We start from the raw sequence: 16,825 nt of genomic DNA, 5'->3' as shown, positions 1-16,825 counted from the left end.
TTGAATGTTGGTATCTTTCTGTAGGTTTGGGAAGTTCTCTGTTATTATCCCTTTGAATAAATATTCTACCACTAGCTCTTCCTCTACCTCCTCTTTAAGGCCTATAACTTAGATTTGCCCTTTTGAAGCTATTTTCTAGATCTGGTAGGCATACTTCATTGTTTTTTATTCTTTTTTTTTTTTTTTGAGACGGAGTGTCACTCTGTCACCCAGGCTGGAGTGCGGTGGCACAATCTCAACTCACTGCAACCTCCGCCTCCCAGGTTCAAGCGATCCCCCTGCCTCAGCCTCCCAAGTAGCTGGGACTATAGGCATGTGCCATCATGTCCCTGGCTAATTTTTGTATTTTTAGTAGAGACGGAGTTTCAGTATGTTGGCCAGGCTGGTCTCAAACTCTTGACCTCATGATCCGCCCACCTCGGCCTCCCAAAGTGCTGGGATTACAGGCATGAGCCACCGCACCTGGCCTTTTATTCTGTTTTCTTTTGTCTCTGTGTTATCTGACTGTGTATTTTCAAATAGCCTGTCTTCAAGCTCACTAATTCTTCTGCTTGATTAATTCTGCTATTAAGAGACGGATGCATTCTTCAGCATGTCAATTGCATTTTTCAACTCTAGAATTTCTCGATTCTTTTAAATTATTTCATCCTCTTTGTTAAATTTATGTGATAGAATTCCTTCTCTGTGTTATTTTGAATTTCTTTAAGTTTCAAAACAGCTATTTTGAATTCTGTCTTTAAGGTCATATTTCTCTGTTTATTCAGGATTGGTCCCTGCTGACTTATATAGTTCATTTGGGAAGGTTGTGTTTTCCTGGATGGTGCTGATGCTTGTAGATTTTTGTTGGTGTCTGGGCATTGAAGAATTAGGTATTTATTGTAGCCTTCACCGTCTGGGCTTGTTTGTGCCCATCCTCCTTGGGAAGGCTTCCCAGTTATTTGAAAGGACTTAGGCCCCAAGCCCAGTAATGTAGTAGTTTTTGCAGACTCAGAAAGATACCACCTTGGTGGTCCTGGATAAAATCCAGAAAAATTCTCTGGATTACCAGACGGAGACTCTTCTTCTTTTCCCTTATTTTTTACCAAACACATGGGTTTCTCACTCTGTGATGAGTCATGTGGAACTGGGAGTGTGGTGATGCAGGCACCCCCGTGGCCATCACCACTGGGACTACATTGGGTCAGACCTGAAGTCAGCACAGCACCAGGTCTTGCCCAAGACCCTTCCCTTCAGGGCAGCAAGTTCCCCCAGGCCCTGGGCATGTCCAGAAATGCTGTCTGGGAGCCAGGGATAGGAGTAAAAAACCTTAGCAATTTACCTGATGTTCTGTTCTACTGTGGCTAGGCTAGCACTCAGACCACAATACAAAGTCCTTCTCACGCTTCCCTGCCCTTTCCACAGGGAGAGGAGCCTCTCCATGTGGCCACCACCACCACTGGTCCAGAGCGGGTTCTGCCAGTCAACCAGAGATATTCACCTAAAGCCCAAGGGTTCATCTGTCAGAGTGTGGTGAATGCTGCCAGGCCTGGGACTCACCCTTCAGGGCAGTGGGTACCCCTCTGGCCCAGGACAGGTCCAGAAATGTCCAAGAGCCTAGGCCTGGACTTGGAAACTTCAGGAGCCTGCTCGTCGCTCTACTCCACTGTGGCCTAGGTGGTACCTAGGAGCACAGAGCACTTCAGCCCACAGTTTTTTGGAGCCTGCCAAAAAACTCAGGTTCTAACCACTGGGATGGGCAATTCCCCTCTGGCTAGGGCTGGTGCAAATGCTCCCTCCATGCTCAGGCACTGGCTGAGCCCAGCACAGCTTTATTCTCTTTTGTGATGTGGCAGTACTGAGTTCAGTGTGAAGTCCCCCAGTTGCTGTGCTCTCCCTTCCCCAAAGTGCACAGATCCTCTCTCTGTGCCATATGGCTGCTGCCGGGGGTGGGAGAGGGGTGGCGTCAGTGATTCAAGACCGTCTTTCCGAGCCTCTTCCATGGCCCTTTTAGGGATATGAAGTTAAAACCAGGTACTGTGATTGCTTCCCTGACTTTTGTGGTTCTTGTGACGGTGCTTTTTTGTGTGCAGATGCTTGTTAAAATTGGTGTTCCGGCAAGGGGGACGAACTGTGCTCTACCTTCTCTACTACAGGTTTTATAAAGTCTGTATAATTTTGTATTTTATGCATGTGCCATATTGTATTAGACCAGCCTTCAGCTGTTCAATGTGAGGAGCTATGGTTTGAATGTTTGTGTCTCTCCAAAGTTCATACACTAAAAGCTAATACCCAATGGGATAGTTTTAAGAGGTGGGGCTTTTGGGGAAGTGATTAAGTCATGAATGCTCTGCTCTCATGAGTGGGATTAGTGCCCTTATGAAAGAAGTTCAAGGGCCCCTTTGCCCTTTTTCCCTTTACAACATATGAAGATACAGCCTTTGTCCCTTCAAACCATGTGAGGGCACAGCAGCAAGGTGCCATCTTGGCATCTGCTAGTGCCTTGATCTTAGACTTTCCAGACACCACAACTGTGAAAAAGTCAACTTATATTATTATTTTTTCTTTTTTTGAGACAGAGTTTTGCTCTTTTTGCCCACGCTGGAGTGCAATGGCGCAATCTCGGCTCACGGCAATCTCCGCCTCCCGAGTTCAAGTGATTCTCCTGCCTCAGCCTCCCGAGTAGCTGGGATTACAGGTGCATTCCACTACAGCCGGCTAATTTTGTATTTTCAACAGAGACGGAGTTTCATCATGTTGGTCAGGCTGGTCTTGAACTCTTGACCCCAAGTGATCCGCCTGCCTCGGCCTCTCAAAGTGCTGGGATTACAGGTGTGAGCCATCATGCCCTACCAACTTACATTATTTATAATGTACCCTGCCTGTGATATTTTATTATACCAGCAGGAACAAGTAAGACATGAGTTAACTTCATTAAAAAAATTATAGATAGTAATTCACTGAACATTCTTACCATAAAGTCTTACTACAGATCCTTAATTATTCCTTTAGAATAAACTTTTGGGAATAGAATCACTAGGTCAAAGGTCGGATGCATGTTTAAAACTTTGTTATTGAGAAAGCTTGTGCTAATTTTATCGGCAGCAGTGGAGGAGAGCGTCTCTGCTTCCTCAAGTTTTTGCCATCACTGGTTATTTTATATATATGTGTGTGTGTGTGTGTGTGTGTGTATATATATGTGTGTGTGTGTGTGTGTATACACACACACACACACACACACACACACACATATATATATATTTTGAGATGGAGTTTCGCTGTTGTCACCCAGGCTGAAGTGCAATGACGTGATCTCGGCTTACTGAAACCTCCGCCTCCCAGGTTCAAGCAATTCTCCTGCCTCAGCCTCCCAAGTAGCTGTGATTACAGGCGCCCACCACCACCCCTGGCTAATTTTTATATTTTTAGTAGAGATGGGGTTTCGCTATGTTGGTCAGGCTGGTCTCAAACTCCTGACCTCAGGTGATCCATCCACCTAGGCCTCCCAAAGTGCTGGGATTACAGGCGTGAGCCACTGCTCCCTGCCTGGTTATTATATTTTGAATTTTGCCAATGTTATAAGTGGAAATATCTCTTCTAAAAATAATAAATGGAAAAACTTTTAAAAATCTTATTGTAATTTGTATTTATTCACTGACAAATTTGGTTAAAACCTGTTACATTTATTAATCATTTCTTTTGTCTTAAGACTTTTGATGTCTGTGTAAGGCAGGGTTTAGTTGGAGATAACAGAAACCACTCTTCTTATTTTAAGGAGAAGGAGCTTTGTCAAAGGAAATTAGCTTTTTACAAAATCACTGAAAGGGCTGGAGGAGCAGGATCTAAGCTGGGCTTCCAAGAATGACTCTGAGAACCGCACCTTAGAACTAGTGGCTCAGGAAAGCTGCTACTTCTGCTCCAGGCAGCTTCATTCTAGATACTAGACTGTTCCTTGCTAGGTCTGCTAGAGCTTCACAGCAAAAACCAGAGTGCTCTGTGCCCTGCTCCCAAGACACACTAAGCTACTGTTATGGAACCTCTGCTACCATCACAACAGACAAACAACAACAAAAGTGAAAATAGACCAAATGTAAAATACCTCAAAATCCGAGCTTTAATGTAACAAATATGTTTTTACATACTTGTAGCAGATCAGAAGAATATCAAGGAGATTCCCAGTGGTCACAGTGGAACGAAACTGGAGTTGTAAACTAATATTGAAGCCACTGCTGTGCTGGGGATATTTGTCAGTCTTGATGACCTGGATGCTGAACTGGCATCTGTGCCTGGTAGATAAATGCCTTGGTGGGGGCGAAGGGGTTGCAAATTAGGAAGTTGAAACTGAAAACTCCATATAGTACCAAGACACTCAAAAAGCTACATCCTTAGGAAAAGAATGGATTGAATAAAGGAAACAAAATCTGACTTTTAGCAAAGAGAAATAACAAAAACTTATCTTTGCCTGTGCCCTGTGTGGAGAAAAAAAAGCAGCTTCCACAGATGTATAACGCCACATCTTCACTCAAAGGGGTTTTGGATCTGGGATTTGAATCTACACCGAGTGGTTTTAGAAGTTAATTCTATGATCCCGAGTTGGTTCCAGTTCTGGACATCTGACAGAAGCAATGCAGATCCTTCCTGGAGGGACACAGTCTCAACCTAGACCTTATAGAATTCCCACAGATAAGTCCTAGCTGAACATAAACTTTCACTCCAAATTAAAAAAAAATACATGAAGAAACAAGCTACCATAAGAGTCAGCAAGAACTCCTAAGAACTTAAGATAATGGGTTTATCAAATGCATAATATAAAACAAATATGCCTAAAATGTTTGATTACATTTAAAAATATAAGAAAAGAGCAAGAGATATTATATAATATAATCATATACATGCAAAAAATATACAAATTATAAGCATATAGCTTGATGGATTTTCACAATTGGAACACATCTAACTAGCACCCATAAAAAAACCTGAAACATTACTAACATCCCCAGGTCCCCCGTCCCCATGTTTCCTTCCAGGTATTACCCATACCCCTCACAAGGGTAAGTACTATCCTAACCTCTAGTAGCACAGATCAGTATTTTTTTTTTTTTTTTTTTTTTTCTTTTGAGACGGAGTCTTACTCTGTCACCCAGGCTAGAGTGCAGTGGTGTGATCTCGGCTCACTGCAAGCTCCACCTCCCAGGCTCACACCATTCTCCTGCCTCAGCCTCCCTAGTAGCTGGGACTACAGGTGCCCACCACCATGTCCGGCTACTTTTTTGTACTTTTAGTAGAGACGGGGTTTCACTGTGTTAGCCAGGATGGTCTCAATCTCCTGACCTTGTGATCCGCCTGCCTCGGCCTCCCAAAGTGCTGGGATACAGGTGTGAGCCACTGTGCCCAGCCACCTCTAATAGCACAGATCAGTTTTAGGCAGATTTTAAAAAGTACTAAATAGAACTTCTAAGAAAAAAATATATATTTTAAAACCCCAACGAACCAATGAATGAATCGTAGATTTGACATAGCTAAAGAAAGAATTGATATGGCATTAACTGGATTAAAGCTGAAAAAATTTTCTAGAACACAGCATGGAGAGACAAAGTGATGGGGAAATGGCAGGAGTTAAGAGACATGGAAGATAGAATGAGGGGATCTAACCTGCTTCTAATGAAAATTTAATAAGGAGAGAACAGAAAGAACAGGTAAAAGGTGATTTTCAACAAGATAATGTCTGCGAGTTTTTCAGAATTGCTTAAAGTTACATATCCTTAGATTCAGAAATAATAGCGAATCCCAAGCTCAATAAGTAAAACAAATGAACACCTTAACACATTATAGTGTTACTGAGGTCACTAAAGAAAAAGAGAACTGTGGGCAGCCACAGGGAAAAGACAAACGACTTATGAAGGCACAACAGTAAGATTAATGGCAGATTTCTCAACATTAACAATGGAAGCAAGAAGTCAGTGGAAGAGTAACATCTGCAAAATGCTGAGACAAAGAGATTTTCAGGTTGATTTTTGACAAGTCTACATATATGCTATTTATAAGAGATAACAAAATGTTGAAAGAGGATGAAAAAATATATTCCAGGCAAGTAGATAGGAAGACACAATTTCATACAGATGTCAGTTCTCTAAATTAATCTGTGAATTCAATTGCAATTGAATTGCAATTCTAATTAAAATTCAAACAGGATTTTTCTTGGACCTTGACAAGCTGGTTTTACATTTCAGTAGAAAAACATAGACAAGAATAACTAGTTTCAAAGACGCACAACGTTTGGGTTTACCAGGTATAACTACTTATTATAAAGGTCTAATAATTCAGAGTGGTATTGATGAAGGCACAGAAAAATAGATAAATGGTTTAGAGCAGAAAGCACAGAAAAATGCCCATGCCTGTATAGAAATTGAAAAACATCAGAGTGCCATGGAAGATCAGTGGCAAAGAATGGTGTCCAGACAATTGGTTATTCATATGGGAAAAAAATAAAGCTGAATGTTCACATTACAAACAAAAATCAATTCCAGGGTTGGCTGAAGATCTAAATAGGAAAGATAAAAGTTTTGCACTTTTAGAAGAAAATGCTTATGATCTCAGGTTAGGGAAATATTTCTTATAAGTAACAAAAAGTGTAAACAACAATTTGATAACTTCACTGATACTAAATTTTAAAACTGTGCTCCAAAGACACAAACAGTAAAAAAAATAAGCTATTGACTCTGAGAAGGTATCATATAGTTTGAATGTCTTTTTCCCACCAAATCTCAGGTTGAAATTCAATTCCCATGTTGGAAGTTGGGCCTGGTGGGAGGTGACTGGATCACGGGGACGGATCCCTCATGAATGGTTTAGCATCATCCCCTTGGTGATAAGTGAGTTCTCACTCTTAGTTCCTGTGAGATCTAGTTGTTTAGAGTGTTGAACCCACCCCCACCATCTTTCTTGCTCCTGCTCTTGCCATGTGGTATTGCCTGCTCCTCCTTTACCTTCTGCCATGATTGTAAGCTTCCTGAGGCCTCACCAGAAGCTGAGCAGATGTTGGTGCCATGCTTGTATAGCCTGCAGAACCATTGGCCCAGACACCCTTCTGTTTTTTTATAAATCACCCAGTCTCAGGTGTTCTTAAAAGAACAAATGGACTACCACAAGATATATGCAACATATTTTGCTCATAAATATTAGTAGTAGATTTTATAAAGTAGCCAAAATATATGGAGACCTACTATTAAAAAGACAGATAACCCAATAGAAAAAGGCAATTCCCTAAAGGAAAAAACAAAATAGTAAATGAACATAGAAAAAGTTACTAGTAATCAGGAAAATGGACATTAAAACCATAGTGAAATACTGTTTCACACCCTTCGGCTTGGCTAAAATTTTAAATCTGATGATAATGTGAAAATAAATATAGCTTAAAAGCTGTTGGAATCCCAAAACACTTTAAGCACTGAGAGAGATGTGACTGTGATCTGAGTCATGACTCAGATCATATATGATTACAACTTCTGTTTCTCAGATTATGGATTAACTTACTTTCTTATTTTTCTTGTTCTGTACAATAACTAGAGACAATTAAATGACACCAGGAACAACAACCTCCTGCTTGCCTAATTAATGGCCTTTGTTATTGATTAACGTCCCCTTTGTTGTCCTGCTTTGCTGATCGCAGATGACAAAACCATCACTATTATACCCTTTATAGATATAAAAAAAAATGCTAAATGTAGCATTCCCACAAACACTGCCTACCATCAAAGTGCTATAACTATGTACCACCTTGTATGAAAACTGTTGTAATCTTGCTAAATCTACTCTGTCTCTCCCTATATATAAACGAAACCTTAACTTTCTTACTTTGAACTGCCAACTCCATTCCTTAGAGTTGGTTTCCTGGTGGACTATTCTCAAACTTTGCATTTGAATAAAGTCTTTTAAAATTAGATTCTAACCTGTTTGATTATTTCAGGGTGATAATACCAACAATTGATGTGGCTATGAAACAATTTACAGTAATGATCATATAAATTGGTAATCGCTTGGTAGAATAAGTTGAAAATATGTAATAAAGTTGAAAATACACATACGATAAGATGCAATAATTCCCTTTTTAGGTATGCACTGCAGACAAATCCTTGCACATGGCAGGAAACATGTCGAAGAATATCTAATGTATCATGCGGATACAGGAGCTAAAAAGAAATTATTTAGGCAGATAGTGAGGGTAAAGGAGTCCTTGGTAAGGCTGCCTTTTAAACAAAAAGCAGCCCCCAAATCATTTCTTTTCTAACAAAGAGCAGCCTGTAAAATCAAGCTGCAAACACAGATAAGCAAGCTGGAAGCTTATATGGGTGAATGCTGGCAGCTGTGCCAACAGGAAAAGGCTACCTCAGGACCAGGTATATTCAGTATAGAGACTCCATCTTCCCTTTTCTTTGTCACCACGTGTGCAGTAAAGAAGCAGGCAACTTGGCACCCCCCAGGTAGAGAACCCATCTGCACAGTAAAAGATTAGGGTGGGGCAGCCAGCTTCTTTGCACGCTATGCAAATGGAACACCCAGTCCTAACCAGTTCTTCGTGAGGTATGCAAATGACACAACTGGTTTGACCAATCTTTTGTGCCCTAGGTAAATCAGACACCGCCTCCTCAAGCTCATCTATAAAACCTCCTGCACTTCACTGCGGACCTGAAGACCCGCTCTGGACTCCCTCTATCTGCAGGAGAGAGCATTTCTCTTTCTTTCGCCTATTAAACCACCACTGTCAACTTCACTCCATATGTGGCGTCCTTGATTTCCTTGGCGTGGGACAACGAAGCTCGGGTATTAGCCCAGGTGAATGACACCACTTGAATTCTTTTATAGTAGGAAATTGGAAACAAACAAAATGTCCATTATCAGAAGAATGAATAAATAAATTGTCTATATAATGGAATGCTAAGTAACGGTGCAAGTGAATGAGCTAGAGCTGTCGTTGTCAACATGGATAATTCATACAATGTTGAATGGTAAATGTGAACTTCAGAAGTGCACATGTGGTATACTGGTACTGGTCCTAGACTGGTGCAAATGGAGCCCCTGTCGCGGGTCCCACATCTCAGGAGCTAGGGCGGAGCTTGGACAGAGACTCAGATGACTAGCCTTCCTCTCCACCCTTTGCACAGCGCCTGAGGTTGACCAGATGCCCCTAGCAGCCCTGGGCTGTGCCTTTAGGTGCCAAATCTTGGTTCCAGGAAGAACTGTGAGCAGATTGCTCCTGTTGGCTGGCGCAGTTGGCTGGTGTTCCTGTTGGCAGATGGCATAGCACAAGATTGGGCTGCCAGAATGGTACTAATATGCAGGTTTGGGCAACTCAAATTGTTTATATAGACAGGCACCCCCACAAAAAATATTTGCTTATGACTCCACACACCTTTGGGCACATAAAGCTTAAAAATGTGCAGTATAGGCCGGACACGGTGGCCCACGCCTGTAATCCTAGCACTTTGGGAGGCCAAGTCAGGCGGGTCACGAGGTCAGGAGATCGAGACCATCCTGGCTAACATGGTGAAACCCGTCTCCACTAAAAAAATACAAAAAATTAGCCCGGCATGGTGGCAGGCGCCTGTAGTCCCAGCTACTCGGGAGGCTGAGGCAGGAGAATGGTGTGAACCCAGGAGGCGGAGCTTGCAGTGAGCCGAGATCCGGCCACTGCACTCCAGCCTGGGCGACAGAGCGAGACTCCGTCTCAAAAAAAAAAAAAAAAAAAGAGATTGAGACCATCCTGGCCAACACGGTGAAACTCCGTCTCTACTAAAAATACAAAAATTAGCTGGGTGTGCTGGCGGGCGCCTGTAGTCCCAGCTATTGGGGAGGCTGAGGCAGGAGAATGGCGTGAACGTGGGAGGCGGAGGTTGCAGTGAGCCGAGATCACGCCACTGCACTCCAGTGTGGCAGCAGAGCGAGACTCCATCTCAAAAAAGAAAAAAAAAAAAGTGCATTATAACACCTACACCTACATAGTGTTCAGCGATGTTTACATATGTTGTAAAAGAAGTCCACGGGCCGGGCGCGATGTCTCACGCCTGTAATCCCAGCACTTTCGGAGGCCGAGGCGGGTGGATCATCTGAGGTCAGGAGTTGGAGACCAGCATGGCCAACATGGCGAAACCCCGTCTCCCCTAAAAATACAAAAATTAGCCAGGTGTGGTGGCAGACGCCTATAATCCCAGCTACTTGGGAGGCTGAGGCGGGAGAATCGCTTGAACCCGGGGGATGGTGGGGGATGGGGGCGGAGGTTGCAGTGAGCTGAGATCCCGCCGCTGCACTCCAGCCTGGACCAAAGAGCAAAACTCCGTCTCAAAAAAAAAGAAAAAAAGAAGTCCGTGGAAATGAGAATAATCAATTTAGGGTAGGAATTGTTACTTGAAGGGAGGGAAGAGATTAGATTAGGGTTAGGGTTGTGCTGGGAGCTGTTTTTAATCATGTTTTATTTCTTAAGCTGGGTGTTGGGGGAGTAAAAGGTGCTGGTTGTGTTACTTTTTATGTCTTTGTGTATATTTGATTTTTTTTTTTTTTTTTAAGAGGAAGAAGTGAAGATAAACCACTCGAAGCGGGTGTCTGCACTTCCGTGGTGGCTGGGACAGCAGCAGTAGTGCTGTCCATCTGCTCGGCCGGCCGAGGGGTGGCACATCCTAGCCTCTATATTTTCCCCAGAGAATATCCCTCTCTGCGCTTCCCCCATCTCAGCCTTTTAGTGTGTAAACAGTTCTAGTGTGACTCATCGGTGCTTGTGTTAGCCCCTTTACCAGCAAGTACTTGTTAAACACTTAAATCTTACAAATGGAAAGAAAATTCCATGGTAAATTTAAGTATAAAAGTCAACCAAAATTCTGAGTCTCGGACTAGACTAGTTAAAAATCGTTCTACAATGAAACTAATATATTAAATTCAATCATAGAAAACCTTCCTTGCTTTGCAAGGAACCTTAAGTATTTAAATGTAGGCATTTTCATCTGGTGATTCTTCCCAGTCTCCTGTGGTAATAATACCTGGACAGGGAAGAAACCTTTTGAGATAAATAAACTCTACTGGGAAATGGGCGCTTGCTAAGTTTCCTGTGGCAGTGACGCCTCCTCTGTTGCAAACATGCCAAACCCGTTCTACAGCGTGCTTTGTACCTTTCCAGAGACTGATCAGTATCAGCTTGCCAGGGCTTTAAACCCCATTCATTCTTTCATTACTTAAAAGCCTCTTTCTTTGGAAAACCTTTGAGTGAAGCATAAAATTAGCATCTAAAAAGACATAGCAGCAACTGAACCCAGGAACGTTAGGGAGTATGTGACCACCAGCACCATTATTGACCTTCCTAAGTGCAGTTTGATGTGGGAAGGGGCTGTGCAGGTGGGAAAAGGTGGCCGGGGTGGAGGTCCCCAGGCAGGGGCAGTCTCCTGTCTGGCCTGAGCCCGAAACTCCCAATTCTCATGGGTGGCTGATGAGAGAACCCCTCCCCTCCTTTGTATTTAATCCTTTCTCTAACTCACTTCTAAGCCGACATCAGCAAATCTTTGAAGAAAAGCACAGGGGAGGCCTGTTTCAGTGACTTCCACTTCTCTAAATGTTTGTTCTTTTCAGTTAGGTGTAAAATATGTCTGAATTATATTTTCAATTCTCTTTCACCACTGTTCTATAAAATGTGAGCCTGTAGGCATTGTTGTTTTAAGTGAAAAAGAAAAGATTGATTTTAGGAATCACATGCAAAGTGTTTGTTGAATCAGGGCTCAGCTTAGCATTCAAGAACATGACTGGGAAGTTTCCACTTCGTTTTTGCCCTAGATTCGTCTTTACCTCTTTTGTCTCCTATATTTTTCCAGCTCTGTGGATTTCTTTGAAGAGGGCTATGAGGATTGAAGAAAGAAAAGCTTTTCTCCAGTAATTTATAATTATCCCGTTGGACGCTTATGAAGTATTTTTTGTACATTTAACCCCTCAGAGAAAATCTGAGCATATCTCTACCCTTAAAAAGTCTGGTAGCCTGATGGCGGGTGGCGGGGAGAGAAGAAATCCTGTTTCTCCTTTCCCTGATTTTGTCCCCAAACTACATCTTGCTTTGAAAGTAGGGGAGTTGGAAGGAGAGGAGTTAGCCTCTTATGGGGGCCCTGGAATGCAGCTAGCTGCCAATCTTGGTGTGCATTTTGTCAAGAATGGCTGCTTTCTAAAAACAAACCAACTTTCCTTGATCCCTCAGGTCAGGGATCTGGGAGAGACTGGATGGTATAAAAGGGGTTTCCAAGGCAAAAAAGCATTGCTCTCATGGGGCATTTATGGAGGATGTTGTCAGTGGGCACTTGGAAGTTCTAGAAGTCATGTGGGGCACTGGCGTCTGCAGTTCCTGGTGTGCTCAGGACATTCTGTGTCTGCATAGAGGGTTGCTGCACAATGGCTGGCCAGCTCATACCTGTACAATTACTTCTAGCACCTTGGCAAGCAGGAAAGGGATTACAAATATACCAACAGGGTAGGCGTTTGCTCTGGGGAAGAGGCTGATTTGGGGTGAATAGTTCGTACCACAGGAAGCCTGCTGTGTGTGGTGGGCAGGTGACATTTGGACTGGGCTCCTGGTGGCTTTTGGCTCTCTTCCAGTTTGGCCTAACAACGAAATTACACATTGAAGGGGTTTGTTACTGTTGACCTTTATTCCAAAGCCCGGCTTCTTGGTAAAGGCATCCATGTTCTCCATGTCTACACTTCCTCATCCCCCATTCATTCCCCATCAGCCCACAGTTTGCTTTCAGCCTTCATGGCTCCTGGGAAATGTCTTCCCCTCTGCTGCCATCCTGGGGCCCCTCCCGAGGCTTAGTCTCCTTCCTTTTCTGCCCAGAGCTCAGCCCCTTGGCTGCTTTGCCACCTCCCTCCTCTAAAGTCACCCACTTTGGGAGCTTCTCGTTTTTCTGCCTCTGCCTCCTTTGCCCTTCCCTTATGTTTGGTTGTTCCCAGACTCCTGGGACTTAAGTTCTACCATTTATTACCATTGAGGCCTGGGCAGGTCATGTAACTTGCTTCAACCTTAGTTTCTTTCCCTGTGAAATGGGGATAATACAGTACATACCTCATTTGGGGAAGATGCAATGGGACAATACTTATAAAGTGATTTACATGGAGTCTTTTATGGAGAAAGTACTTACTAAATGCTAGTTAACATCACTGTTACTCCTTTCTCACTCTGCCCACTGTCCACCCACTGCAACCAGAGGCCTTAACAACTTCCATTCTTTGAAAGATTGCCCTTCAGCCTAGCCCTTCCTCCTCAGTCTACACCCCAGGGTGCTGAGTATCTCCAGCACCATGAATATTGCAGAGCAGTGAGTAATACCTGTTGGGTTCACTGGACCCACTTCATAGGCCCCACTCCCTGTGCTCAGTGAGCAATAAACTTGTCATAGATTCCACACTGTTTAATAGAAGAAATAGTGCTGATCATGGCTGTGCACTTTGTTCACTATGCAAAGGTACTTGGGAGAGCACAGCTGACTGGAGAGTATATGGTAGCTGGGGGGCCCAGGAAGAAGGTCTTTCTCTATCTCAGGCCTTCTTTGAAACTCAGATTCATTGGAAGACTTGCTAGTGTCTTTCAGGGCTTTGAAATTACCCAACAACCTTTAATCGTGTGCATTGCTTTTTTTTTTTTTTTTTTTTTTTTTTTTGAGATGGAGTCTTGCTCTGTCATCCAGGCTGGAGTGCAGTGGCATGATCTTGGCTCACTGCCTCCGTCTCCTGGCTGGTCTCGAACTCCTGACCTCAGGTGATTCACCTGCTTTGACCTCCCAAAGTGCTGGGATTACAGGCCTGAGCCACCACACCTGGCCTGTGCATTGCTTTTTTTTTTTTTGGACAAGGTCTTGCTCTGTCACCCAGGCTGGAGTACAATGGTGCAATCTTGGCTCACTGCAACCTCTGCCTCCCAGGCTCAAGCGATCCTCCTACCTCAGCCTCCCAAGTAGCTGGGACTACAGGCGCACACCACCACCCCCAGCTAATTTTTGTATTTTTGTAGAGATGGGGCTTCGTCATGTTGCCCAGGCTGGTCTTGAACTCCTGAGTTCAAGCAATCTGCCTGCCTTGGCCTCCCAATATCTAGTATTTTTCTATGATGCAAGATACAACCTCCCATCTGTGATTGTCGTGATATAAATATAAACATGTTCGGTATGGAACCCAGGCCTGAAACCTAGGTTCACCATTGTTTTGTCACCTTGTATTGTGACTGCCACTCCTCGAGCTGGCACCCCCCGCACAAATCACATGCTCTCTGTGCCGAGGGCGGAATCTGCTGGTTCCTTCTGAGTGTCAAACTCCTAGTCCCCTGTCCCCTTGGGGCCAGCTCCCTTCTTTTTGCTGTTGGGACTGACTGCGCATCACAGCTTCCAGGGCTGCCGCTCAGGGCCCTCCCCGTGCTCTAAGGAGCTGCCCTGCTCCTGGCATTCTGCTGTCTTCCCTTCAGTCTCCTTGAATTGGGGGGAAAGAGGCAGGCGTTTTATAGCCATTTACAGCCAGGCACAGTCCTTCTAGCCTTTTGGAGAGAGGCCTGTCTGTGAGGAGAGGAGATGTGTGACAAAGATTCTATCCTTGACCAAACTCTAGCCCAGCCTCCTCTGAGCTGTTTTTCAATGAGGCTCTATCCTTAGACATATCCTTTAAAATTGGGCAAGAATCCTGCTAAGATTGGGCAAGAATCCTGCTAAGATTGGGCAAGAATCCTGCTAAGTCAGTTTAGTCAGAATGCGCCACCCTCAGCAGTGGATCACCCTCCATATCTGACCAAATCCTCGCCTCCACCATAGCCTTGGCCTGCCTTCAGCAAGAACCCTCTTAGTTCAGTGTAGCCAGAATCCCCATGAGCCGTTTCATCTGAATCATTTTCCATCCACCGAGCCTCCTACCCTGCTGCATGGCTAACAACTCCCACTTTCCCCTGTCTCTCTGTCCTGCTGCACAATCCCATTGCGGTGGTCCCTGTCCCTATCATGATAGTCCTGAGTAAAGTCGTAAAGTCTGTCTTTTAACAAGGGTGAGGGCCAGTCATGGTGGCTCACGCCTGTAATCCTAGCACTTTGGGAGGCTGAGGTGGGCAGATCACCTGAGGTCAAGAGTTTGAGACCAGCCTGGCCAACATGGTGAAACCCCATCTCTACTAAAAATACAAAAATTATCTGGGTGTGGTGGTGCACACCTGTAATCCCAGCTACTCAGGAGGTTGAGGCAGGAGAATTGCTTGAACCTGAGAGGTGGAGGTTGCAGTGAGCTGAGATTGAGCCACTGCACTCCAGCCTGGGTGACAGAGGGAGACTCCGTATAAAAAAAAAAAAAACCCAAAAAACCAAAAACACAAAAATAAGGGTGAGAATAATCTTTTCTTAACATGTGGGTGGACCACTGCTGCAGGCCACGTGAGATGGGAAAGCTGGGCGCCTGTGTCCAGTTTTCCCTGCTTTCCCATTGAGGGCCTCCGCAGGGATGTAACAACAGGAGAAGCTACAGACATGTCATGATTTCCCTTGTTCTTTGGGAAATCTGAAAGAATGAATCCTTTCCGAATCCCAGAAAGGCAGCCAACCTTTGAGACCTTGAGGGTGGACTGCAAAGTTCACATCTCACAGGGGTCAGGTAGGTTATGTACATTTGTAAAGTGCTCCTGGTGCTACGAAAGGGAGGAGTGGAGACTGTGGCAAAGCAGAGAACACATGTCCCATGGAACGCTGTTGGTCGGCTCCAACCAGTTACGGCTTCTGGGACTGTGGGCCTGGTGTTGTCAGTGTACCTGTAGATAGGAAGTTGGGTTTTTACGTGAAAATTCTAGATTTTGTAAAGTGTTGGCTAGTGGTAAAAATAGAGTATGGCCAAAACAGCTCAGAATTTTGCCCTCAGGCATCTGGTTTGTAATATCTGGGCTAGAGTCTCATTATCCCTCTTGTTGACGGAGGGAAGTTATTAGGAGAAATTATTCCCACACCCCCCTCCTTCCACCGCCAATGGGAAGGAAGGAGGCTGCTCATGGGCAGGAAGAGGGAAGTGGTGCAACCTGGAGTCAAGGTGGATGGCTTGGGTTTAGGCCTTTGGAGGATTTCCTTGGGGCAGGGGTTAGGACAGTGTGCTGTGTGCCTGCAACGTCTTGAATGAGCGCCTGAGTTACCCCTGGAGAGCTGCCAGCCCCACCTGAAAGCCTGGATTTCTTGGCTCAGGTCTTCATGTGAGGCTCAGCCAGGAAGAAGGGGTGCCACCCACCTTTGTGAGGCCACATGGGTCATGCCAGCAACCCCAGATCCATAGGCCCTTCCTCCAGTTGGACTTCTGTGGACTGCACAGGCCCAGGAGTTCCTACATGAGCCCAAGGGATGTGAAGAGTGGAATCCCCAAAACATGGCTCAGACTGAATTATCTGCCAAGTCGGGGACTGAGGGCCAAGCCATGTTTAATTGATTTAGAAAATGAAGAGATGGAGGCCGGGCATGGTGGCTCACACCTGTAATCCCAGCACTTTGGGAGGCCGAGGCAGGTGGATCACAAGGTCAGGAGTTCAAGATTAGCCTGGCCAACATGGTGAAACCCCAGCTCTACTAAAATATGAAAATTAGCCGGGTGTGGTGGCACACGCCTGTAGTCCCAGCTACTCAGGAGGCTGAGGCAGGAGAACTGCTTGAACCCAGGAGCCAGAGGTTGCAGTGAGCCAAGACTGAGCCACTGCACTCCAGCCTGGGCGACAGAGCAAGACTCCGTCTCAAAAAAAAAAAAAAAAAAAAAAAGAGAGAGAGAGAGATGCAAAAATATCCCGGGTATCTTCATATGTCAGTATATATGTGTGTGTTTAGTACCTCCT

The 16,825-nt window shown here is 44.5% G+C and overlaps 1 protein-coding gene across 1 annotated transcript in view; it reads left to right on the top strand.

Moving 5' to 3' along the window:
* The window catches only part of C4H6orf99 (chromosome 4 C6orf99 homolog), a 42,361-nt gene extending 31,584 nt beyond the window's left edge, over nt 1-10,777 (top strand). Inside the window, 3 exon segments of the mRNA XM_025383649.1 lie at nt 10,537-10,577; nt 10,580-10,626; nt 10,628-10,777. Of these exon segments, the coding sequence (XP_025239434.1) occupies nt 10,537-10,577; nt 10,580-10,626; nt 10,628-10,777 (238 nt within the window).
* Nucleotides 10,778-16,825: the final 6,048 nt, after the last annotated feature.

The sequence above is a fragment of the Theropithecus gelada genome, chromosome 4 (assembly GCF_003255815.1).
Source record: "Theropithecus gelada isolate Dixy chromosome 4, Tgel_1.0, whole genome shotgun sequence".
Taxonomy (NCBI): Eukaryota; Metazoa; Chordata; class Mammalia; order Primates; family Cercopithecidae; genus Theropithecus; species Theropithecus gelada.
This window is presented reverse-complemented; position numbering and strand designations above follow the sequence as displayed.